This window comes from Paroedura picta, chromosome 5 (genome assembly GCF_049243985.1).
Source record: "Paroedura picta isolate Pp20150507F chromosome 5, Ppicta_v3.0, whole genome shotgun sequence".
NCBI lineage: Eukaryota > Metazoa > Chordata > Lepidosauria > Squamata > Gekkonidae > Paroedura > Paroedura picta.
Genome location: NC_135373.1, coordinates 82,201,291 through 82,226,212, shown reverse-complemented (window position 1 = coordinate 82,226,212; position 24,922 = coordinate 82,201,291). Strand labels below are relative to the sequence as shown.

Sequence of the window (24,922 nt, the reverse complement as noted above, 5' to 3'; positions counted from 1 at the left end):
GTGTCTTGGATATGCATTTCTAAAAGGGGGTGCTAAGGGGCAGTCAGTCAGTTGGCAAACAGCTAATCCTCAAGGGGTACACAACGCAGTAAAACTGTCCCCATAGTGACCAGGTGCTGGGGCAGCAGGAGACATGGAAGGCTTCTGAACTTATAAGGAAAGCTGGGAGTCCTGACCCTCTTAGCGGACAATTCTGTAGAGAGGTCAGGAGGTGACAGCAAGTACCCAAGAGATACATAAGCCTCTCCAGGTATTGGGAACACTTTGGGATGAGTAGGGTGGAATAGGGCCTGCAGGACCGTTCTGTCACAGGCACCAGTCATTTTGATCCTAAAAGTGTTCAAACAGAGGTCTGAACTATCACATTAAATATGCTGCTATACAGCTGAAGGTCAGTTGAGTGCATGCAGCATTCAGCTTGTTCCATGATATCTTCCAAACATTAACATATTTTTCACTGGAAGAATAAAGCAACAGCATCCTTTTCAAATTGAAATATTTTCCGACTTGCCAGGGATACAAGTAATGGTGCTGCCTCAGAGACAAAAGTCATACAAAAGGCATCAGAACCACTTTATTTACTGTTAGCAAACACACAAGAAAGCTTCCCATATGGGAAAAACAAAACGTGTCTTCATTCTATCTACTATAGGATGCATATATTTTAGTACACTATTAAATAGCTTGTATGTCTCATTTACATTTTTGTCCCCAAGTACCTACTCCAGTCCAGTCATCTTGTACCCTGTACATTTTTAATGTTCACTGTATGTCAACTTATAATTGTAAACCATTATACAGCACAATGGGATGAAGAACCACAAGTCTCTTCTGTCTGAAATCGTTTTATGGGGAGAGCAGACTGGAGAAAAGACCTGGTATTATTGGGCTTTTTATTATCACAGCAGACACAGGATTGACTTGCAAGAATATTATAGTTCTTTAAACCACACTGTGGCTAGAGGCTATTTTGTGTCCTTATGTAGGCACTGCTTTTGACTAAACAGATCCTTACAGCGTATTTACAATTATGAAAAGCTTGTGCACAGCACAAACAAGTGCAAATTACTGTATCAGTGCATACATTAAAAGACAATGCACTTCAAGATAATATTTTGCAGCCTATTTATATGTAATGCTAATTACAGGTACCTAAGAATATAATTTTTAAAATCCTTCAGTTTTTCATGAGATGAAATGTTTTGGCTATTACAATACTGGAAAGGTCCATCCAAAAGAAATTATTATTTGAAAGCACACAAACACACAGAAAACCCACTTGACAATTAAATAACCAACCTGAAAGCAGGCCATGCTGCTCTTTTGCAAAGTTGCTTGTTCAGTACTGTACAATCATCACTGAAACATCTTGTCATTTGGGACATGATCCTTGGGTGTTTTTTTTGCAGAAAAGGACAACTTATAAGCATCCAGTCACTTATAAAAGAGTGCTGCAGAATCCAGTCATTTGCTCCAGCTGATAATTCCAATTCCTTTTAAAATTACAGGAATGGAGATAAAGTGCCATGCAGGCAGTCCACCATGAGATTTTTAAATCCTTCAAATGACATTTTAATATAATTGTTCTTATGGTTTGAATGTCAAGTGAACTTTGATACTTCTCAGGAAAAAGCTATGTACTCTCTAGAGCTATCATAATATAAAAGGCCACATTTTGAACATGTGGCCACAGTCTTCGGTCACAATGGGAATCTGTTGGTAATTGTGGAAATAAGGCACACAGTTCCTCAGCAACCTCAGGGCTTGTACTCTCTTAGAGCAAGTTGCCAGGATAGATAAAAAACCATCCTATTTTATCTCAGATAAAACAGTGGTCTAAATAAAAGGAACTCTGTGAGCATTTCCAAGAACATAAGTTAACTGTTTACATATACATAATGCTGCTTAACATGATTACTTTTTCAAGTTAAGAGTCTGGACCCTGTGTAAGATATAAATGCTATCATGTAAGTCAGCTATCCTCTTCGATCTAGTGGCTGAACCAATCTGCACAATTTATTTTAGGTTTTTATTCATCCACCCTGACATACTATAAACTGGCCAATTCCTGTAAAGTGTGTTGGATTTTTAAAGTATGATAGTACTACATGGGTATGAGACATATCTTTTAAATAAGCACATTTAGTTTAGGGAAAAAAGTAATTACTATATTTAAGTTCTTTCTAAACGTCTCCTTGATTCCATATTTTACAGATATTTGACATTTCTTTCTGTGTCAATTTAAGGCATACTATTTCATCTTACAACATTCCATCTTCTAGTTCAAGCTTCTGTATTTCATTTACAAGGCATTGGTGCACATGCAACAGTTCTGATGCCTTACTAAAGTTAAAGGCAGGCTGTGCTTCCATCCCTTCCCCTGCTACGGTCCACTCACACAAAGATATGCCTGCCAGCCGTCTTAGTCATAGTTGAGTTATGTTAACACCAACATTAATATAAAGTAATGTTCACATTTAACCAGGATCTGGAACAAGGGACTGAAAGTCCCATTAAAAATCCTATTTAAAAGCAAACTCTACTTAGTATTAATCATTGCAAATCCAACACTTAAACATATTTAAGGCCAAATGGAAGTTTCAAACAAGATGATAGAACTAAAATCTTTGAGGACCAAGGAGTACAACATCTGCATTGGGCCAAGATGGTGGATTTTGCCACCTTAGGCAGGCCAATAGAGTTTAAATATATTTCAGTTCACATGAGTTTGCCCAGCCCTTTTTAAAGTTCTGTGCTTCAAAATGTTTGTAACCTTCAATACCTTAACAATGGAATACTGGAATTTGGTTTAATCAACAGACTCCAAATATCCAGAATTATTGCTTCTACTGGATCTTCATTGTGGAAAAGTCAAAAAGTATCCATGCATATTGGAAACAAAATTACATTCAACAGTTCTTTAAAAAAGAGCCACAAAGGTTAATTTCACTGTCAAAAAGAAATAATGTTCATTCGACTTTACAACATCAACATATAAATGCTTCTTCAAACCTTCAAACACTGACATGATCAGAAGGAAAACATGAATTCCTTTGGCATTTAATCACCCATCTGTTCTAGTGAGTTCATTTGGTATAAACAAGAGTGTTTTCTTAGAACTGCCAATGTAATTTAATGCAAACAACAGCCTGTTACATAAATAAACTGTGTGTTGATAAAAAATTCATCATGATTATAAAAGCTGTTTTATGTAATATCTGATTTTTTCAAAGAACATAGCTACAATACCCTCATTAATAATAGTAGGCAGCTATTGTCTAATCCAGCTATTTTGCTTGTTCTAAAATCAGTGCGTATTTCCAACAACTGCTTCCACTTCCTTCCTTGATCTAGGGACGTTGAACCAAGTTGCTCTTACTCCCATCTTGCTCACTGAGTTTGAAATGGGTATAAGCTAAAATTCCAAATAATGTGCACGCAATTCCAAGGCCTTGATTGATGGACAATGGGTCCTTGAATAGGAGGTACCCTCCCAGGAGAGTAATGCAGAATTTGAAGTGTCCAAACATATTGTATCTTTACATTTCTGTTAAGGAGCATCTCAATCAAAACAATGCGCAAATGGGTAACAGTGTCCCAACGCACAGCACCATCATTTTAATTAATCCAAGCCATTAATTTCCTATTTGCAGCATCCTAAACATGTCATCTAAATCCAGAATCCATCTCTACATTTCCTTTCTTTTTTAAAGGTATTCACCAGCACATTTTTGCCTTTGTAAGATACCTGTCTGCAGTTTCTAGTTCCTAAAGTGATTAAAAAATTCTTGCTCATTCATTTTGTGTTGTCTTTGACTTGGACTATATATGTAGCAAAGTGAGGGAGTACAATCCTAAAGCAAACCAGGCTGCTCCTACTGTGTCAATACTTTATTCACAGATAATTGTTTACATAGGGAACATTCATAAATGTGGATACTCCATTTGTATTCCACTAACCAGTTATGAAGAAAGCCAGCAGGGGAGCAGGTAGAGAGAGATTTGGAGAAGAGACCCTTGGGGACTTACTAGAACAATCCCACTCCTGTGCCCACAGCTCTCAGTCAGCCAGTTTAGTGTGGTGGTTAAGAGCAGTGGCCTCTAATCTGAAGTCCCCGGTTTGATTCCCTAGGTCTCCACATGCAGCTTACTTAGTGACCTTGGTTCTCAGAGTACTGTAAGCTTCATCTATTTCACAGGGCATCTGTTGCAGGGAGAGGAAGAGCAGGAAATTGTAAGCAGCTTTGAGACTCCTTTGAATAGTAAAAAGCAGGATACAAAAACCTCTTCACTTCTGCTATTGTGGAGAATGATAGTCTTAAGGTTGGAGGGCATCAGTCTGAGGAAGAAGAATGTGATCCTTTAAAAGGGCAATGGACCAATATCTTCTCATACCAAAGAGACCTCTGTGGGGCTGGGAGGAGGTGGGCTTCTGGTAGTGATTGATTTAATCATTAGAAATATAGAGTGTGGGGTCTGTGACAGGCATTTTGACCACATGGTGATTTGACTGACATAAAGGTTGCATATATCACATGTTGTCCAGATAGGCTGATATATAGTGCTGGGTAAGGGTCAGCAGTCATGCTGGCACCCATGACACTGGGAAAAGTAGTCAATGTAGTCCTGGAGGAAAAAATTAAGTTACTAGGCAGAGGGTTAAAGGCCAGGACCTCAAAGGTAGTAGTCTCAGAAGTGCTGCTGGTTCCATGTGCAGGGCTAACTAGATAGGCACAGATCAGGGGTCTCAATGTGTGGATAAGAAAGTTGTGCTGGGAGAAAGTGTTTACTTTAGAATAATCAGGTAATGTGGAACTTTCTGGAGCAAACTGAACCTGTACAAAAGAGACAGGCTCCACTTGAGCCAAGTTGGAACTGGTGACTAATAAAAAAAAAAGATGTCAGAGCAGCTTTAAAACTAATTCCAAGGGAAAAGCTGGCAGGAGCCTGGCAGGATAAGTCAGTCCAAAAGGAAAAACTCAGGATGATATTGATATGTGTAACAGAACTTGGGACTGAGGGCCATGTGTGATGACTAAGGGGCCAAGGAAGGCAAAGGTTACTGGAAACACATTATAGGTGCTATTAGTCTTTGAGCCAACCTGAGGGAGGTGGAGTACTTGATATTCAATGACAATTTAGATATAGAAGGTATCTCAGATTATTCCTTATCTAAGAAACAAATAAACAAACATGGTGAAAAGGGGGTAATCTATGAGCTACTGTTGTTCCTGGGTATTATTTTGATAGATGAGACAGAGAGAGGAATGGGAATTGTTAAGCATGTAGTGGGATATAGACCATTTATGCACTGGAGGTTTCATACTGGACTGCAGGTTGGAGTTTTAGTCATGGCAGGTTGCCCCACCTCTTCCTGCACCCACATGGGGGAGCATTTGGCCCAGTGCACTTCATCTGCCCCTGATTTGTGCTCCTGCATGGGAGCTGGGGCAGTGAAGTTCCCAGTGCGTAAACGGTCAAAGCCTGTTGAGGTAAAATCAGCATGGATTCTGCAAAGGGTAATCCTGCCTCACTAACCTTTTGGAGTTCTTTGAGAAAGTGCACATACATGAAGACAACAGTAACCCAGTAAACCTTCTATAACTGGACTTTAAAAAGGCTTTTGACAAGGCTCCTCATCAAAGACTCCCGATAGGAAATGAGGATGGTCCTTTCATGGATTAAAAACTGGTTAAATGACAGGAAGTTCAGAGTAGGAATGCAGTGACCTAAGCTTGCAGATGACACCAAATTATTCAAGATGCTGAAAGACAAAGCTGACTGTGAAGAGCTCCAAGAGGACCTCCACAAAATGGGTGAGTGGGCGACAATGTAGCAAATAAAGTTCAGTGTTGGTAAGTCTAAAGTTATGCACATTGGGACAAATATCCAATTTATGTTGGACTTGAACTGCACTGTTCCATTAGAGGAATGGGAATTATTGTGTAATAAAACCATGAGACATACGAAATGCCAGTATGTGTTCCACATCAAAAAGATGAAAGAATACAATAGCATGGTTCCAAAGGCCATAAAGAATGAATGAATAGCATATTCATTTATGCATTGGGCGCTGCTATGTCACCCAGCCACAGTTGAAAGCTTCTAATCAGAAGGTTAGGCAGGGAAGAAAAATGTCTCATGAGCAGAAGTGTTTTCTGTTCTCCCAAGTGGATCTCTAGATCCAAGCCACTGTGTTTTTCAAATATATTCAGTCCAACACATTACATAAGCTGTATGTATGCTGATATTTTTTAAATAATTATTATTTAGCTCCCTTGAGTCCATGGAGATGAGATGTTTTAAATATTTCTGAATAATACACAAGCATTTCTCAGCTGATAAATATGGAAAAGGATACGTGACTGGTGAAGTATTTCCAATGATCCAGTAAATAGACAAATTCACCATAAAGGCTATTATTCCAGACAGCAGCACCATAAACTGGGGACAAGTAAAACACACACAAAATAGAGCAAGTCAATGCATTTCAATAAGTGCCTAAAAAAAAAGAACAGGTATGACACTGTAAAATAGAATACAGCAAGGTGAGAATCAAATAAACATAGGATATAAATAAATCTCAAACAAATAGCACGAAGAACTCCTCATGGAGGTAGGGATATTTCTAATATCTTCCAATCCTGGTTTTTGTTCCTGACTTTATGAGATAGCCCAACATCAATCCTACCTTCACCCCAGATGAATGTAATAGGTCACTACTTGGTACACATTGCTTGTAATTATTTGTGGGGCCTTCCTCATTTTCTATTTTTCTATGTGATTTTGATCAGTCTCACAGCCTACTTCTATGATGTGAGAGACTGACCAAATGACTGGAAGCACTACTTATAATCCTTACACTAGAAAATGGCATGCTGTATACGTATCTCATATGTATATTTATTATTCAGAAGGAAGCTATATTGAAACATATCAGGAATTTACTCCCAAATAAGTAGGGATGCTGGGGGGGGGGGGAAGAGACATTCTAAGGGCCCATGTCATCCTGGGGACCCATGGAGCTCAGCAAGCAATAATTTGTTTTCGCGTGATGTTGAGATTGGGACGTGTCAAGGGGATGGTGGATCTCAACTGGGCTTCCTTTTGAGTCATTTTCACTTCCCTGTTCACTCCCACTCAGAACTATGGCAAGAACCCCAAGATAAAACAGAAGATGGAATGGTTGGAATTATCTGATGGGTGTCCTCAACTATATGCCCCTCAACCACAAGCCAGTGATGTAATTAATCAAATAGTCTAGCCAGCGTGGAGTCCATAACTTGTTCTGATTCTGCAGATTATTCTCTATGATTCTTAATAACGGGCATCTGTAAAACCTAAACGTCATCTTGGGTAGCAGATGTTTGAATCCATCATCTTAGATTAGACCATTACAACCAAAGCTTCCAAATGAGCTACATTTGAGGCTGCTCTTCCAAAAAATTATGCTTGATTTGAAAGGATTTTCAACATTCCATTGGCTACTATGCTTCACATATGCCACAGCACAAATGACTTGTGCTTTTATGACACCCTTTCTCAAAACCTTACCACAGCAGAAAGTGTCCACGGTCCAAAAAATCCACCTTCTCCAAACATTGGCTCAAAGAAAGGTACAACACATAACAACATGGCGCAGGACATCGGGGCTTGATAATAGAGCAACTGCATCGAGTTTACTTGAAGCTCACGTTGCTTTGCTCCTACCCACTAAAACAAAACAATATTTATAGATTATATTGTGAAACATCCACCTTTACTATGAAAGGGCAGTTACAAGCTTCTCCTAAATGACTATGTTGCTACCTATTTTAACAAACTTTTTTTTTTTATCTGGGCAATAACAGCTTAATTTGTCTAAATTACCTGAGAGGATATTTAAAGCATTTGAAAGTTTGGCTGCCTGGGTAAATGCATTTTCTTTTTACACTGGCCTATGCTGACATCCATTGTGATTAAACATGGAAAGGATTAGCTCTAGGTCCAAAATCCCCAGAGTAGATTTATTTAAATCAGTGTAATTTAAATCACTGCAATAAAAAAATGTCAACCATGCAATTAAATCCATTGCCTATTGTAAAACACATGCATTATTTTGAACATGTTCCTAGCAGGTTGCTATAATATTCAAAATATATGTTGGTTTGTAACTCAATTCAGCTTTTTATGCAGCATATATGCACTGCAAAATTATGCCTGCTAAGAGACAGATATTTTTGTTTGGAGATTAGGGCAGCTGTCCTTATTTGGGACACTGGGACATACATCCTTATAAACGTGCAATCAAGCTGTAAACATCAGAAATTTCTAGATGCATGGGATGCTGTGTAAGTTAGCTGACAAAATAGGGTTTCTCAAGAAGGAAAATAAGAGCCAATGTGGTGATTAGTGTCAGAATACATTCAGGGAGCCCAAGTTCAAATCCTAACTCTGCTTTGAAAGCTTATTGGGCAATCTTGGGAGATTTCTATTGACAGAGGGAGTGGGGCAATTTTTACCAACTCCCCTCTTGAGTTGCAAACTTGTGCTGTTTTTGGAGGTCTCCTGTCTCAGGAACAGCATGGGGGACATTAAGGGCTGCACTGAGAGATTAGCTCTATTATGGAAATTCTTATGTCAGTGGAAATGTTTCATGAAACCCAGGCCTCTGGCATGAAATACAAAAGAAAGGAACTACAACTGCATTTTCTGACCAGCAACTGTGCATCTTTGTAGTCTACTGCAATTACTATAGTACTTCCAAAAAAGGCAAAGGTGCATATAAATCCAAAAGTGATGCCTAAAATACACACAGGGTTAGATTCAAGCCACAGAATTGATTGCCCTTTTCTTGCAAAGAAGCAACTAAGAAGTTTTTTTGGGTCAAAATAAAATTGCATCACAGTTCCTGACCTGATGCTTCTCCACCAGAGATGCATGGGGCAAAGGAAGGGGGGAGGGAATGGATAAAACTTGAAGTACCTCAAAATAGCTATTTAAAAAGAACAAAAACAAAACTTAACCTAATATGGTTTTACTCACCACTTGATAAAGGGCAGTAACTAGAACTCCAAGTGTAGCAAATACGATTCCAAGAAAGTTAAATTTCACATCGTAATAGGAATTTAGAAAAACACCTAAGGTTATGGGAATCTGCAAGGGAGAAGAAAAAAAACATTATCTTTAACATTTTATGTTATCTACACCCTTAAAAAACTTTTAAAAACCGCAACTATAACTATGAAGTTAAGAGAAGCCCCAACACTGTATTCAATTATAATCTGACCGAGCACTAAACTTGTCCCTTACAATCCACGCTAAAGTCACTGCTGTTGTTGTCATAAAAGTAGCAACCACCAGTTGGGCCCAAACAGCCTCCAGTTTTGTATCTCTTTAACGAGCTGCAAAATCTTGTGTTCATCAACACTCAGCAGTGGTTTTCAGCAGAGGCAAACAGCAGCTGTTCCCAGAGGGGAAGGGGAAGCATCACATTTCTTGCCCAAGTTCCTGTAGTAGGTTGCACAACCAACCCTGTGCCATTAGACACTTCCTCTAAATGTACACCATGATCAGTGAGTTCCATGCTGCTTCACTTTTCAAGTTCTGGGGGTGTGCCAGAGTGCTCTCACTCATATCCATCTGCACTGTACCCCTCTGAGATTTGCTATGAGATGAGTGATGGATGCCACTGGCTTCTTGACAGGTACTCCAAATAGGTAGTGTCACTACATGAAGAAAAGTGTAGGTTTTCTGCCTGCAGTGAAGCCTATTCAAGTGTATGTGGAAAATCCAGGTACAAAATTTCAGTCAATTATGATGTTCATCAGGTAGCCTTTGTTATGGGATTACTTCACACACAATCTATCTCACAATGTTACTATGAGGATCAATAAAGAGTGAAACACAGTGTATCTAATGAAGTATCTCATAAATGTAACCGGTGCTTATAATCTGCTTCTAAAGCAGGGGTAGTCAAACTGTGACCCTCCAGATGTCCATGGACTATAATTCCCATGGAATTGTAGTCCATGGGCATCTGGAGGGCCGCAGTTTGACTAGTTTGTTCTAAAGCATCTGACCACAGTGCTAGACAAATTTCCAACTGTATTTATTTATTTTATTATATATTTATATATTTTATTTATTCATTTGGCTTATATATCACCCCAAACTGTGAAGTCTTGGAGCAGTATACACAAAACAGGAACAAGAAAATACATTGAACATTCACAACCATTTCAAACAAAGAAATAAGATGATTGGTAACCAATGAGCTGTTGTTGTACGTAACATGTACGCAAATTGAAGAGGAGCCCCCTCTGGTTCTTCACAGGGCAATGGGGGGGGACCCTCTGGTTCTCCTTTCAAGTAAACCAGGAACTAAATGTAATGAACCACTAGGGTGGCATGTGCACCTTTCAAGGCCTGACTCCATGAGAAGTTCCAGGGGTTTATTTTCCTTTGGATCAGAGCACAAATGGAGACTTAGGCTGTGGAAAAAAGATTTTAGGAACCTTTTATGTGATCATGTGAACATCCCAGACAAATTATATCTCAAGAAAACAGTCCTTTGCTAGAGTCTCCTGCTTTGCAAAGTAAAAAGTTGTCCTATTAATCTCTTCAAACATATTTTAAGGAACAGCTTGTTTTCTTTGCCAAGCCTCATCATCACAGGGCAGGCTATTGCCTGCAGTGACTCCTGCAATTTCCCCCCTTGTTCCTGGATCACACCCTCTGGCTTTTCAGGAAGCCCCTTCACTTGTGGCAGGTTCCTGATTAGACAAAGCCTCTTGATTCTCAATCAGCGACTTAGAAATTCTACAGTCTAAGCCCATCTACTGCTCTTCCATTTCACACATCTCAGCCGCTGCCAGCTAGATGCTCTACTCAGCTTTGCTTTTGAGTCAGCTTTGCCCCCTTGTGGCTGCTGCTGAAACACAATTGCCCTCTGCTCCAGAATCACCCTTTCGCAGACTTCGAATGTGGCTTGCCTCACTGCTGCTGTGATTCCACCACTGTTCGTGGGAATGCTTCTTCCAGGACTGCTGCTATGGCTGCATTCTGAAACAATCACATCACTTCACAGTTTCATGCCAAGTTAATGCTATTCAACTTCTGGGACCAGAGTTGCATGCGCTCTACTTCTTCAAGTGATGAAAAATCTCAAGGGCAATACTACAGATTACAGAATCCTAAGAATACCTTTTTTTGTGGGGAGGAAAGCCATCAAAAAGACATGAGTAGGATTCTGAGTAGATCAGCCTGGATTGCGTTCTTAGTTTACCTGTGGGTGGAACAGCTAGACAGTATCTTGCTTTTGTTATAAAGATACATGTACACCTCAGTGAAAACAGGCAGGTGCTCCTTTGGCAGACTACAGATCCACAGAACACAACTTGCACAACTCCGCCAAGATGATGCTGTCAGCATGCAGCAGAGGGAAGAGGCAGCAGAGTGCTGAGGAGGTACAATGGACTGTACTACTTCAGAATGAAGGCGATAGGTTACATTTTTCAGTGTCCTTACTTTAATGATTTCTAGAAAGTACAAAAATACACAGTAGGTGAAAAGTCGCTCTAGCACCTGAATTCTGGTTTCTACATGGAATGTGAATGTAGTGGGAGGAACATTCAAAATGTGACTCTTCCTTACCTACAACCTAGCCCTGACCTTGATAGCTTACGCAAGTCCAATCCTGTCAGATCTCAAAAGCTAAGCAGGGGCAATCCTGGCTACTATTTCAATGGGAGACCTCCAAGGATTTGCATGGAGTTTCTCCACGAACACTAGAGGTCATAACGCAGAGGCCAGAAATGGCAAACCACCTCCAAATGTCACTTGTCTGGCTACCAGACAATCCTCGGATCTCCTGGCTACTTGCCACATGCCATACGATAAATAAATACCTACACCCTGGAGTGGTGCAACCCATTCTACTGCATGACTGGACTAGGTCTCACTTTCAGCCAGGCCTCTCTTTGCTTTCCAGTTCCTGCCCATTCCAACTGCAAGCTGTTTGCGCTTTCAAATGCCAAGTTTGAAAATCCGACTGATAGGAGACATGCTTATTTAGGGGACTGTCCATGCTTATTAATATTCTCCTGTCAAGACCCTGGGCACTCATTCCTGGGTGAAGATGATTAAAATGGAGAATTTTAATATTAGAACACGCAGCAAGGTCTACCCATAGAGTTTTAGAAGTCACACCATTTCTTGGCAAGCACCACATGAGCCTGTAATCTGGTTTCTAAGCATTCACTAGGGCCTTCTGACAGTAAGACAGAACCAATAGCACCACCAACACAGAATGACCAAGACAAGGATCACAGTGACAGTACTGATGCTGACTTATGTCACAGTGAATGTACAACAACTGAAAAAGTGGAAAGCATCACCTGCCTCCTGGAGGGAGTCATTCACTCCCATCAACCTCAATTTGAAATAGAGTGTTAAGAGTGAAGAAGCAACAGCAGAAGCTTCAAGGTCACTATTCTTCTTCTTCCATGATTCAGGATATAATAGCTTCTCAAAATCAGCTAATGCACATTAAACGTCTTATATGCTAGTGGCTGATTAGTAATTTTATTCTTCCCATGGACTTCCATTGTAGCTTTTGCATCCATGTTAATATTTTAGTTTGTATGCCACTAACAGACACTTCTGCATGTTAAGCTGACCAAAAGATGTTATCAAAAAATTATCCACATCCATAACAACTATTTCTTACGCAGAAGTAAGCAGATGAGATTGTTTCAAGCAGCAATCTCCAAAACAAAGGCTGTCTCAGTTCACAGACAGATGCTGAGCTCCCAATTACAACAGGGCCCCGCAACCTTTTTGAGCCCATGGGCATATTTGGAATCTTGACAAAGCATGGTAGGTTTAGCAATAAACGACTGTGGCACGAGGCACAGCCAGCCACAAAGTGATTGCCACAGCTTAATTTCAGGAATGTGGTCTAGATCCTTGTGTTATGGTAGCTGCAGCCAAGGAAACATTTTAAAATCAAATCTCCAATACTTAGTCAGAAGCCCTACTGGGCAAAAGCTTTCTGTTCCTATCCACTTCCTAAAAAAACTTGGTGGGGGCCAAAAAGGTTTTGGTGGGGGCCAAAAAAGATGTTGGTGGGGGCCATTGCATCCAAGGGCACTACCATGGTGGCCCCCATACTCTAAGTACAGTAGATTCCTGCAGCTCCATCAGTGAACCTGGTGTGAGCAAAATGACTTTCTGCTCATTCAGGATGACAACAGTCATTTAATTCTGAAAAATTACTGTGTGAAAATGACAAAAGAATTAGAGAATCACTCCTGTTGTGACAGCATATGACTAAGAAGTACTTCTTAAAATGCTCTTTTCTACAATTAGAGAAAGAGTAGTTAGAGGGGAGGCTTGAACCAAAGAGAAACCGTTTCCCCAGAAATAGCCCTGATCAAAACCAGATCAGAAACAGGCCTGAAAAGACATGAGAAATGTACCCACTTTACGATGAAAACACATTGGCAGGGATTCTGCAGACACTGGCAAAGGCCGTGTAGGGCATACAGACTCCTGACTAACAGAGTCCAAGGCTTTTGTAAATGAACTACTAAGCTACAGCAAACAGAGAAAGATGGAACTCCTGTCTGAGCCAAGCAGTGGGGAGTGGGTGAAATGGAGAGGATGAGAATCTATGCTTTGTTTACATGTTTCTAATATACTTTAAGATTTCAATAAGCACCCTGAGCAGATGGATAGGACAAAGGGAAAAAGAATGTCATGCCAGCCATCATAATAGCTTCATTACTTAGGGTTTTTTCCTGATCTAGTAAGATAGATTTTTGAGAAAGTAAAAGCTGGTTAATGATTGGCTTGTCAACGCTGGGGGGGAATTCTGCCAAGCAAGGAACTCCTACCAGCTTAGGTGGGTTTTAATTCAGCTGAAAGTTCCATAGAAAAAAACAACTGTTTTGTTAAAAATAGAAATCATAGGATAAACATCTCCTTCATGAAAAGGAAAGATTCCCATTCATGCTTATAAAATTTTATTTTTATATCCCGCCTTTCCAATACAGTTCAGGGCAGGGGACAACATCCTTAAAACAATCATCAATTAAAACCATAAAATTCTCCTCTGATTTACCCCTGATTAATTAACCAAACAGACAAGGGGGGGGGGTCAGAGTTTACAGAGCAGACCTTCCTTCAATTTCCAGCAGGGGGGCCAGCATTTCCTGTTGGTCTTTCCGGGCCTTGACCATAGGCCTGGTGGGATCTCTTTGGGCAGAGTGTTCCTACAGGCTGGGTCAAGGCTTTGGGTTGGGGATCCTGTGCAGATATTGATCTGATTATCTTAATGCTCTTTGAAGGTTAGTACAAGAACCTTGAATCTGATCCAGTGTCCAATCTGGAGCCAATGCAGCTGGAAGAGCACTGGTGCCATGCATGCCTCTAAGGACTTGCACTGCTGCATTTTGGACCAAATGGTGTTTCTGGGGCAGTCTCAACGGAAGCCCTGTGAAGTATGAGTTGTAGAGGTTTAGTCTAGAGGTGACTGTTGCATGGATTGCCCTGGTTAGGTCTGTTGCTGAGAGGTAGGCTGCAAGCTGCCATGCCTGGCATAGGTGGAAAGCCTTCACAGCCACACTGTTGACGTTGAAGTTTGAACAGAAGGAGAGATTTTATCCTATTCTTTGGAGATTCTTCCAAGTGCTAGCCTGAAGTGACTCTGCTTAGCTTCCAAGATCTGATGAGATCAGGCTTGCTTGGGAGTCAAAGAGACTGGGGCGGATCTGAACACTGACTAAAGCAAGTTGCGGGGGTAGTCAAACTGCAACCCTCCAGATGTCCATGGACTACAATTTCCAATTCATGGAAATTGTAGTCCATGGACATCTGGAGGGCCGCAGTTTGACTACCCCTGGCCACAGCATGAACAAATACACACAAACCTCCTCCTTTCCCGTTTGATTGAAATCTTCCTTAGTTTAGTACATTTTAATGCTAAGCTTATATGTAAGCATGAAGACAGGTTAAAGACGGTAGCCATGTTGGTCTGAAGCAGCAGAATAAATTTAGAGTCCAGTGGCACATTTAAGACCAACTAAGTTTTATTCAAGGTATGATTCTGAGGAAGTGTGTGTGCACGCGAAAGCTCACACCTTGAATAAAACTCTGTTGGTCTTAAAGGTGCCACTGGACTCTACATTTGTTATGTAAGAACAAAGTTATCCTATGCCACACAAATTAATGCTATGCATCAGTACACACCTGTGCCATGTATACACTATTCTATTAATTGTTGTCAGTAACTTGAAACACCTGAAGGGATGGTTTTAGGGAAAACTGAGAATTTGAAGAAAGGGTAAATGTCACAAAAGGTTCCATTCTAAGATGGATGATGTCAGGAGAGGCCACATCAGCAATGCTGGGCCAAAGTAGAAGTGGGTCTGGGAACTGTTCCAGCATAGGATGACCAGACCCAGCAATGTTGGGGGGTTTGGGTTGTGGGAAACCCATGCAGGACATGCATGTTTCTCCCAACCATATGACAAGCTTTGCTAAAATAAGTCATAGTCTATTTTCACTGACCCCCTTCAAGGATCGCTGCCTTGCCGTGGCAAGGGGGCTTGCGTAACACAGTGAAGCTATGAGCTATGCCGTGTAGGGCTACCCAAGACAGACAGGTCATAGCTGAGAGCTCTGACAAAAGGTGATCCACTGGAGAAGGAAATGGCAAACCACTCCAGTATCTTTGCCATGAAAACCCAATGGACATGTTCAAAAGGCAAAACGATATGACACCGGAAGATGAGCCCCTCAGGTCGGAAGGTGTCCAATATGCTACTGGGGATGAGCAGACGGCTAGTACGAGTAGCGCCAGAATGAATGAAGCGACTGGGCCAAAGCCAAAAAGACGCTCAGTTGTGGAAGTAACTGGTGGCGAAAAGACAGTCCAATGCTGTAAAGATTTTTATTCCATAGAAATCTGGAACGTCAGATCCATGAATCAAGGCAAGCTGGATGTGGTTAAACAAAAAATGACAGGACTGAACATCGACATTTTAGGAATCAGTGAACTAAAATGGTCAGGAATGGGTGAATTTAATTCAGATGACCATCAGGTATACTACTGTGGACAAGAATCTCACAGAAGAAATGGAGTAGCCTTTATAATCAATAAGAGAGTAGGAAAAGCAGTCTTGGGATACAATTCCCAAAATGACAGAATGATCTCAGTTCGAATCCAAGGCAAACCATTCAATATCACAGTAATCCAGGTCTATGTCCCAACCACTGCTGCTGAAGAGGATGAAGTTGACCAGTTCTGAAGTTGACCAAATGGGCCTTAGGAAGTCTGAGCAACAATAAAGCTAGTGGTGGTGACAGCATTCCAGTTGAACTATTCAAAATCTTAAAGATGATGCAGTAAAAGTGCTACACTCAATATGCCAACAAATTTGGAAAACTCAACAATGGCCACAGGATTGGAAAAGGTCAGTTTACATTACAATCCCAAAGAAGAGCAACGCCAAAGAATGTTCAAACTACCGCACCATTGCACTCATTTCTCATGCTAGCAAAGTTATGCTCAAAATCCTACAAGCTAGGCTCCAGCAATATGTGGACTGAGAACTTCCAGAAGTATAGGCAGGATTTCGAAGAGGCAGAGGAACCGGAGATCAAATTGCCAACATACGCTGGATCATGGAGAAAGCTAGGGAGTTCCAGAAGAACATCTACTTTTGCTTCATTGACTATGCTAAAGCCTTTGATTGTGTGGAACACAACAAATTGTGGCAAGTTCTTAAAGAGATGGGAATACCAGAGCATCTTATTTGTCTCTTGAGAAACCTATATGCAGGTCAAGAAGCAACAGTGAGAACTGAACATGGAATCACTGATTGGTTCAAAATTGAGAAAGGGTTTCGGCAAGGCTGTATACTGTTGCCTTGCCTATTTAACTTGTATGCGGAGCACATCATGAGAAAGACGGGATTAGAGGAGTCACAAATTGGGATCAAGATTGCAGGGAGAAATATCAACAACCTCAGATATGCAGATGATACCACTCTAATGGCAGAAAGTGAAGAGGAACTAAAGAGCCTGTCGATGCGGGTGAAGGAGGAGAGTGCAAAAGTTGGCTTGAAACTAAACATCAAGAAAACAAAGATCATGGCATCCGGGCCTCTCAATTCCTGGCAAATAGATGGGGAAGAAATGGAGATAGTGACAGATTTTATTTTCCTGGGCTCCAAGATCACTGCAGATGGGGTCTGCAGCAAAGAAATCAAAAGACTCTTGCTCCTGGGGAGGAAAGCTATGGCAAATCTAGACAGCATCCTAAAAAGCAGAGACATCACCCTGCCAACAAAAGTGCGTTTAGTCAAGGCTATGGTCTTCCCAGTTGCAATGTATGGCTGCAAAAGTTGGACCATAAGGAAGGCCGAGCGTCAAAGAATTGAGGCTTTTGAACTCTGGTGCTAGAGAAGACTCTTGCGAGTCCCTTGGACTGCAAGGTGAACAAACCTGTCAGTCCTAGAGGAGATCAGCCTGGACTGCTCCTTAGAAGGCCAGATCCTGAAGATGAAACTCATATACTTTGGCCACCTCATGAGAAGGAAGGACTCCCTGGAGAAGAGCCTAATGCTGGGAGCGATCGAGGGCAAAAGAAGAAGGGGGCGACAGAGAATGAGGTGGCTGGGTGGAGTCACTGAAGCAGTAGGTGCAAACTTAAATGGACTCCAGGGAATGGTAGAGGACAGGAAGGCCTGAAGGATCATTGTCCATGGGGTCGCGATGGGTCGGACACGACTTTGCACCCAACAAAAACAATTTTCACTGAACTGGTGAAAAACAAGAGTAGTTGTACAATCCTGATTAAGAATGGGCAGATGAAGAATGAAGGGTCTCCAGCAGGAAGTGAGAGGATACAAGCTGCTCTCCCTCACTTCCTGTCCTTCAGGTATCCATCTGAAGGATAGTCTGGGTGCTTAGGAATGCCACATTGTGGTACTTTAACTGCCAAATAGATTGTGATATAAACTGTCTGGATTACTCAGATAGCAGAGAATAGAAACAATCCCAAGTACAGACACAGAAATAGTCTGTGAAATGTGTATGCAAAGTCCGTAGATATAAAGAAGATATACAGGGCTGACCATCACAACAGCAGCAACTGGTGAGGCAATCCATTATCCAGCTTTGCTAGTCATTTAAAAGTTGCAGGGGCAAGGAAACATAACCAGACTTCCCAATTACATTTTGATTCAAACAACCACAGTGATAGTTTTAAAATTTATAACATTTGACTGGGATTTCTCCCCCCTGTTGTCAGAGCCAGCATAGTATAGTGGTTAAAAGTGGCAGCAGCTTCTAATCTGGAGAGGTGGATTTGATTCTCCACTCCTTCTCCACATGCAGCCAGCTGGGTGACCTTGAGCTCATCACAGCCCTGATAGTGCTGTTCTATCTGAGCAGCCTTGTCAGAGCTCTCAGCCTCACTACCTCACAGGGTACCTGTTGTGGGCAGAGGAAAGGGAAGGCGGTTGTAAGCCGCTTTGAGACTCCATCCGGTAATGAAAAGCAGGGTATAAAACCCAAATCTTTGATTTATTATTTTTAACTAGTGTATTTTATTGAATGTTATTATTGTTATGTCCTTATTGTATGTTATACAATAAAACAAAGAGCCTATTGTGGCGCAGAGTGGTAAGGCAGCAGACATGCAGTCTGAAAGCTCTGCCCATGAGGCTGGGAGTTTGATCCCAGCAGCTGGCTCAAGGCTGACTCAGCCTTCCATCCTTGCTGGGGGTAAACGGTAAAATGAGTACCCAGCTTGCTGGGGGGTAAACGGTAATGACTGGGGAAGGCACTGGCAAACCACCCCGTATTGAGTCTGCCATGAAAACGCTAGAGGGCGTCACCCCAAGGGTCAGACATGACCCCATGCTTGCACAGGGGATACCTTTACAATAAAACACATTAAACTCAAGGTGGCTTACAGTATAAATAATAATAACATTTTACTTTTATTTATACCATAAGCCACCTTGAATTCCTATAAGGTGGCTAACAAATATTTTAAATAAAAACTTCCTCATCTTTGTTTTCTAGCACGATTCATAACCCGAGCTCTTCTCATTCCTTACTAGCCACTGAGGACCTGCTTATGGTTTTGAAGGGGGGTGGCAGAAGAAGAGTGAGAGCCCGCCCTCCCCCCACCCTGTTCAGTATTAAATCTTATTTTATAAGGAAGCCGGTTTGATATCACAAACTGCATCCTTTGAACCGGTTGTGGGTAAAGTCTACTCCCAGCAAGTCTCCTGCAGGGACGCAGCCCAAGCTTGCTTTCAGTCGTCGCCTGTAGTTCAAGAGAATCCAAAGGCGCCTCTGCAGGCGCGCCGAGTGGATTTCTGCTCTGCCCTCCAAGGCGCGGGAAAAGGGCATTCCTACGCACACGTTGGGGGGGGGGGGGAGAGAGGCGGCCAAGCCCCCCCCCCCCCCGGACAGCTGTGCCTCTCCTGTTCCAAGTGGAACTCTGACGGGGGGCTTCGGAGCAGGCACGACGGGCCTGCTCTGCCCGGGGAAGGGCTCCTCCTCCTCACCAGAGTCAGCTTGATGCGGGCGGGGAAGGTCTTGCCGTAGGCCAGGCTCTGGATGAGCACGATGAGCGGCGTGGTCATGGCCTTGGCCAGCTGGTAGGTGCCGATGGTGTTGTTCTGCAGGGACAGGTTGGTGAAGACGACGAAGCCGCAGAAGCTGAGCGCCAGAGGCAGCACCTGGCGGGGCCGCAGGCTCTTGGGGGCGAAGAGGTCCAGCGCCTGGCACGCGTACAGCCCCAGCCAGGTGACGGCGAAGTGCACCAGGGTCAGGCTCATGTTGGGGAAGCCCGTCCGCACGTACAGCCACTTGTTCAAGAAGACGATGCAGATGGACGAGGCCAGGTTCGCCAGCAGCCCCGCCGCCAGCCGGCCCCGCGCGGGCACCCAGCCCATGCTCGCGCCCCGCTCGGCGGCCGCCTCGACCTGCGCAACGCCGGCGCCAGCCACTCCCGGGCGGGCAGGCGGCGGCGGCAGCGGCAGCGGCCGCGCTGGCTGCCGGCCGCCACTACCGCCTCCTGGCCCGCCCAGCCATGGCCGCGCCACGTGGCTCCCGGCCCAGCAGCTTCCGGTGACACGAGGGGGCGGCTCCGCCCGGGGAGGGCGGCGCTGGAGGCTCCGGGACGCTCTTGGCGGGCGACCGCACAGCCGGCCCTCCGCCCCCAGGGCCAAGAGGGGTGTGCCGAGGGCGCTCCGTGGCCCAGCTTGTGCTCCTGCCCAGTGGCCACTGACTGCAACTAAGCAGCCCTCGTGGGGTCGCTAACGCCAGGTTGGAAAGCGCCTACAGCTTCGGGCAGTGGCGGCGGGAGCCCGCCGGGCATAATGCCAGAGTCCTCCCTCCGATGCAGCTGTTGTCCGGAGGCCGGCTGTAATCCCGGCAACCAGAGAAAGGCAACTCCAAATACACGTCCCGTGTACTCGCCCGTAATATATTCAACAGGGCCTGCGGTTTAAAACGGCACCTACAAAATGTTTCTAATGTTTTCTGGGTCTTTCATGCATGGAATACATAGGGTCTTGTGAAACCCTGGGACATCTTGACCCTGGAAGGATTTCCAGAATGGGTGGGAGTTAGGTAAATTATATATATTTACTAAACATTTCTCTGGTGATATGACTATATTGATGGGCCTGGAGGTGGTGAGAGGGGAGAGGCCCTGGGTGGCTGTGTATAGGGCCATGCTTCCTAACCGTATTGTGCACAATTGCACCACTTGGTTTCTCGAAGCCTGCAGTTGAGGCAGTCTGCACTAGAGTGAGCCATTGGTACTCTACATTGAATCCATGCAGCTGGAACTGCCCAGTCCAGAAGCTGTGATGTAGACAGCATTGATTCTGAACCCCTCTGCAATTAGTTTGCACATTCTACTGAATTGCCATGATACTCCTAATTTAAACACAAAACACAATCTTCTGAGAAATGTACATAGATTGGCAGCACTCATTAATGAAAATTCTTCAATGTCCAGTGTACAAGAATATTGTGCAACATTGGCACAGATGCAAAATACGGTGACTACTTGTTGAAACTAAATTTTTGAAATCCAAGTTTGCAGAGCTGCTAAAACTAACATATTAGCTCCATACTAGTGTCCCAAGTTTGTAGGATTACTTTGTGAGGCTATTCTATTCTTGTGGTGTGAAACCTTACACTGCCCAGCCTCCTCCCTTCCAGCACTTGTGGACGACATGCTTCTACATCATGACTTCCATGTGTTGTATTTCCTCCAGAATTGACCATCGTGACACGGAGCCCCCTGTATCTTTCAAGTAATCACTCATTGCTTGAAAATACGCACTAAAATGTAATTGCAATCAGGATGCCTACAATCATCCTTTAAGCACATTGCAATGAGATCTGAAGAAAAATAAGCCTGGCTACTTCACTCTGGCAATAAAAGCTCCTGGCAGGGACAAAGCTATAAGTCAGGCCCTTTGCAGGGAGTGCTCTTTGAGTGCATGGCAGGACTGACTGGGCAGCAGCCAAATCCTCCTCAGATGAGCAGGTGTGCCATTTGTAGGCATTATGTCTTGAAGCAAAGGCAGCAGGTTAGGATGTCACAGAAGGCAGCTCATAGGGAACCAAAAGTAAAAGGATTCAGTTGTCTTTATACTAACGCCCGAAGCATGGGCAATAAAAAGGAAGAGCTGGAACTTCTTATGCTGATGGAAAGGTATGATCTAGTAGGCATCACAGAAACTTGGTGGAATGATTCTCATGACTGGAATGTAATGGTGGATGGATATGAACTGTTCAGAAAAAACAGAATAGATCGAAGAGGTGGAGGAGTGGCACTGTATGTGAGGAAAGGGCTTACCTGTCAGGAAATGCTAGTGAAGGAGAGCATATCTGCAGTGGAAAGCATCTGGGTGAAAATAAGCGAGGGGAAAACAAACAGTGTGGTGGTTGGTGTCTGCTACCGACCGCCTGACCAACGAGAGGATGTGGATGCTGCACTTTGTGAGCAGCTTGAGAAAATATCCAAACGGCAGGACCTTGTCATCATGGGTGACTTCAATTTCCCAGATGTGTGCTGGGAAACTAACTCTGCGAAGCGTCCTCAGTCATGCAAGTTTCTGACCTGCCTGGCTGACAATTTCATTTATCAAATGGTAGATGAACCCACAAGAGGTTCAGCCATACTGGACTTAATACTGACCAACAGGCAAGAGTTGGTGGATGAGGTGAAGGAGGTGGGGACCCTAGGGGGAAGTGACCATGTCCTCATAGAATTCCTTTTGAGATGGGGAGCCAAGGAAGCTTGTAGCCAGACGCGGATGTTGGATTTTCGTAGGGCAAACTTTAATAAACTCAGAGACATGATGAGTGTCATACCATGGACGAGAATGCTGGAAGGGAAGGGAGCATGTGAAGGGTGGGCGCTACTCAAACAAGAGCTATTGCATGCTCAATCAATGACTATTCCAGAAAGACGAAAACACTGCAGGAGCTCTAAGAAGCCTATTTGGATGAACAGAGAACTTCAAGAGGAACTAAGAAAGAAAAGGAAAATGTTCAGGAAATGGAAGGAAGGACAGAGCTCTAAAGAAGAGTACCTACAGGTTACTAGGAACTGTAGATCAATCATCAGAAAGGCCAAAGCTGAGAGTGAGCTAATATTGGCCAGTGAAGCCCATTGTAACAAGAAAAGATTTTTCAGTTATGTGAGGAGCAAATGTAAAGTCAAGGAGGCAATAGGCCCATTGTTGGGTGCAGATGGACAAACTCTAACAAAAGATGCAGAGAAAGCAGAAAGGCTTAGTGCCTATTTTACATCAGTTTTTTCCCACAGGTCAAAGTGTTTAGGCACATCTAGAGATGGCTGTAGCCAAAGGATAGTGTCTGGGTGGCAGGTTAACATGGATAGAGAGGTTGTCGAGAGGCATTTAGCTGCACTGGATGAGTTCAAATCCCCTGGTCCAGATGAAATGCACCCGAGAGTACTCAAAGAACTTTCCAGAGAACTTGCACAGCCCTTGTCCATCATCTTTGGAACCTCTTTAAGGACTGGAGATGTCCCAGAGGACTGGAAAAGAGCAAACGTTATTCCGATCTACAAAAAAGGGAGGAAGTATGACCCGGGAAACTACAGACCAGTGAGTCTGACCTCTGTTGTGGGGAAAATAATGGAGCAGATATTAAAGGGAGCGATAAAATTGAAAGGGTACAGAGGAGAGCGACGAAGATGATCTGGGGCCAAGGGACCAAGCCCTATGAAGATAGGTTGAGGGACTTGGGAATGTTCAGCCTGGAGAAAAGGAGGTTGAGAGGGGACATGATAGCCCTCTTTAAGTATTTGAAAGGTTGTCACTTGGAGGAGGGCAGGATGCTGTTTCTGCTGGCTGCAGAGGAGAGGACACGCAGTAATGGGTTTAAACTTCAAGTACAACGATATAGGCTAGATATCAGGAAAAAGTTTTTCACAGTCAGAGTAGTTCAGCAGTGGAATAGGCTGCCTAAGGAGGTGGTGAGCTCCCCCTCACTGGAAGTTTTCAAGCAAAGGTTGGATACACACTTTTCTTGGATGCTTTAGGATGCTTAGGGCTAATCCTGCGTTGAGCAGGGGGTTGGACTAGATGGCCTGTATGGCCCCTTCCAACTCTATGATTCTATGATTCTAAGCCTAGCAAGGAAGGAGACTCACCAGCTCAAGAGGAACCCTTCAGCCATCAAGGAGGAGGCCAATAAGCCTGTGTGCGGCGGGCCAGGCGCGGCGTTGGCGGCCTAGGTCGTGCGGGGCATCTCCAGGGCTGGGGGCGAAGGGGTAACGGACGGCCACGGTAAGTAGGGTGTTAGCAGCGTTGGGGCGGGCGGGGTGGCTGCTCGCGGCGGGCTGGTGCGCCGTGGGAGTGGCAGCAGCGTGGGCCGGCGTTGGGACTGTGGCGGGCAGCAGTGATGGGGAAGCGCGCGTCCGGTCAAGGGAGCGTCGAGCCAGGGGGAGCGGAGTGTGGGTCTGCGGGCCGTCGAGTTGTGTGGTAGTGTCTGGGGGGGTGTTCGGAGGGTGGTGGGGCTTGGGGGTCTGGGAGCTCACCATGAGTGGACTTGCGGCGTGGGGCAGTGTGCGGCGAGCGGCCGGGGTGTCAGAAGGCAAGGGCGATGGTTCACCATCAGCGAACCATCTGGGGACAGAGTGTGGGCTCTGAGTCCGGGACGGGCCAAGTAGCTAATAGGGAGGTGCGCATAGCGTGCCTCCCAATTGGCCACTTGGCCCCTGAGTGGCACTCGGAGGGGCCCAATCAGTAGCCGTTTTTATTCCGGACAGGTTCCGCCCTAACTCCTCCCCAACAGCCCTTACTGCATTATTTAGTCTGTAGCACCCCGCGCTGCGGGCGATTTAAAGGTTGTTGAAGCTGCTGCATTGTTAATGACACTGTTACAAAATAATACTGTTCTGTATTGTGTGGACTTCTAATCTGGTAAGTCGGTTGATTCCCTGCTCCCCCACATGCAGCCAGCTGGGTGACCTTGGGCTCGCCACAGCACTGATGAAGCTGTTCTGACCGGGCAGTGATATCAGGGCTCTCTCAGCCTCACCCACCCCACAGGGTGTCTGTTGTGGGGAGAGGAAAGGGAAGGTGATTGTAAGCCGCTTTGAGAATACTTTGAGTGGAGAAAAGTGGCATATAAGAACCAACTCTTCTTTTCCTTGTGAAGCACCCTGAGCCAAAAGGGAGGACTCTATATAAATCTAATCTAAATAAATATATAAGAGCTGAAGAGGGGGGGGGCACTGTGGGAAGCAGAGAAGGAAGCTGGGAAAGGGGAGAGGATATGGGTTCTGCAAGGAGTAGAGAATGTGAGGCAGAGGATACAAGAAAAAATGAAATGACCCCTACAAGACCATGTGGGTTCCCCTACT

General features: G+C 43.9%; 1 protein-coding gene across 1 annotated transcript; it reads right to left on the bottom strand.

Annotated features, from left to right (window-relative positions):
* Positions 1 to 549: 549 nt before the first annotated feature.
* SLC35E3 (solute carrier family 35 member E3) lies at positions 550 to 20,106 on the bottom strand. Its single transcript, XM_077338773.1, has 5 exons — positions 19,569 to 20,106; positions 9,025 to 9,135; positions 7,555 to 7,713; positions 6,362 to 6,444; positions 550 to 3,537 (listed from the first exon to the last, which is right to left on the bottom strand). The coding sequence occupies exons 1-5, from the start codon at positions 19,956 to 19,958 to the stop codon at positions 3,351 to 3,353; spliced, it is 930 nt and encodes a 309-aa protein (XP_077194888.1). The 5' UTR covers positions 19,959 to 20,106; the 3' UTR covers positions 550 to 3,350.
* Positions 20,107 to 24,922: the final 4,816 nt, after the last annotated feature.

Bases quoted from the DNA above. Each gene is read 5' to 3' on its own strand.
- SLC35E3 (XM_077338773.1), bottom strand. From the start codon at position 19,958: ATGGGCTGGGTGCCCGCGCGGGGCCGGCTGGCGGCGGGGCTGCTGGCG. The intron at 7,714-9,024 runs GTGAGTAAAACC...GTTTTGTTTTAG, and splicing joins TTACTGCCCTTTATCAAGTG to TGGGTAGGAGCAAAGCAACG. The intron at 3,538-6,361 runs GTATCCTTTTCC...AGAAATGTAAAG, and splicing joins GGAAATACTTCACCAGTCAC to ATACAATATGTTTGGACACT.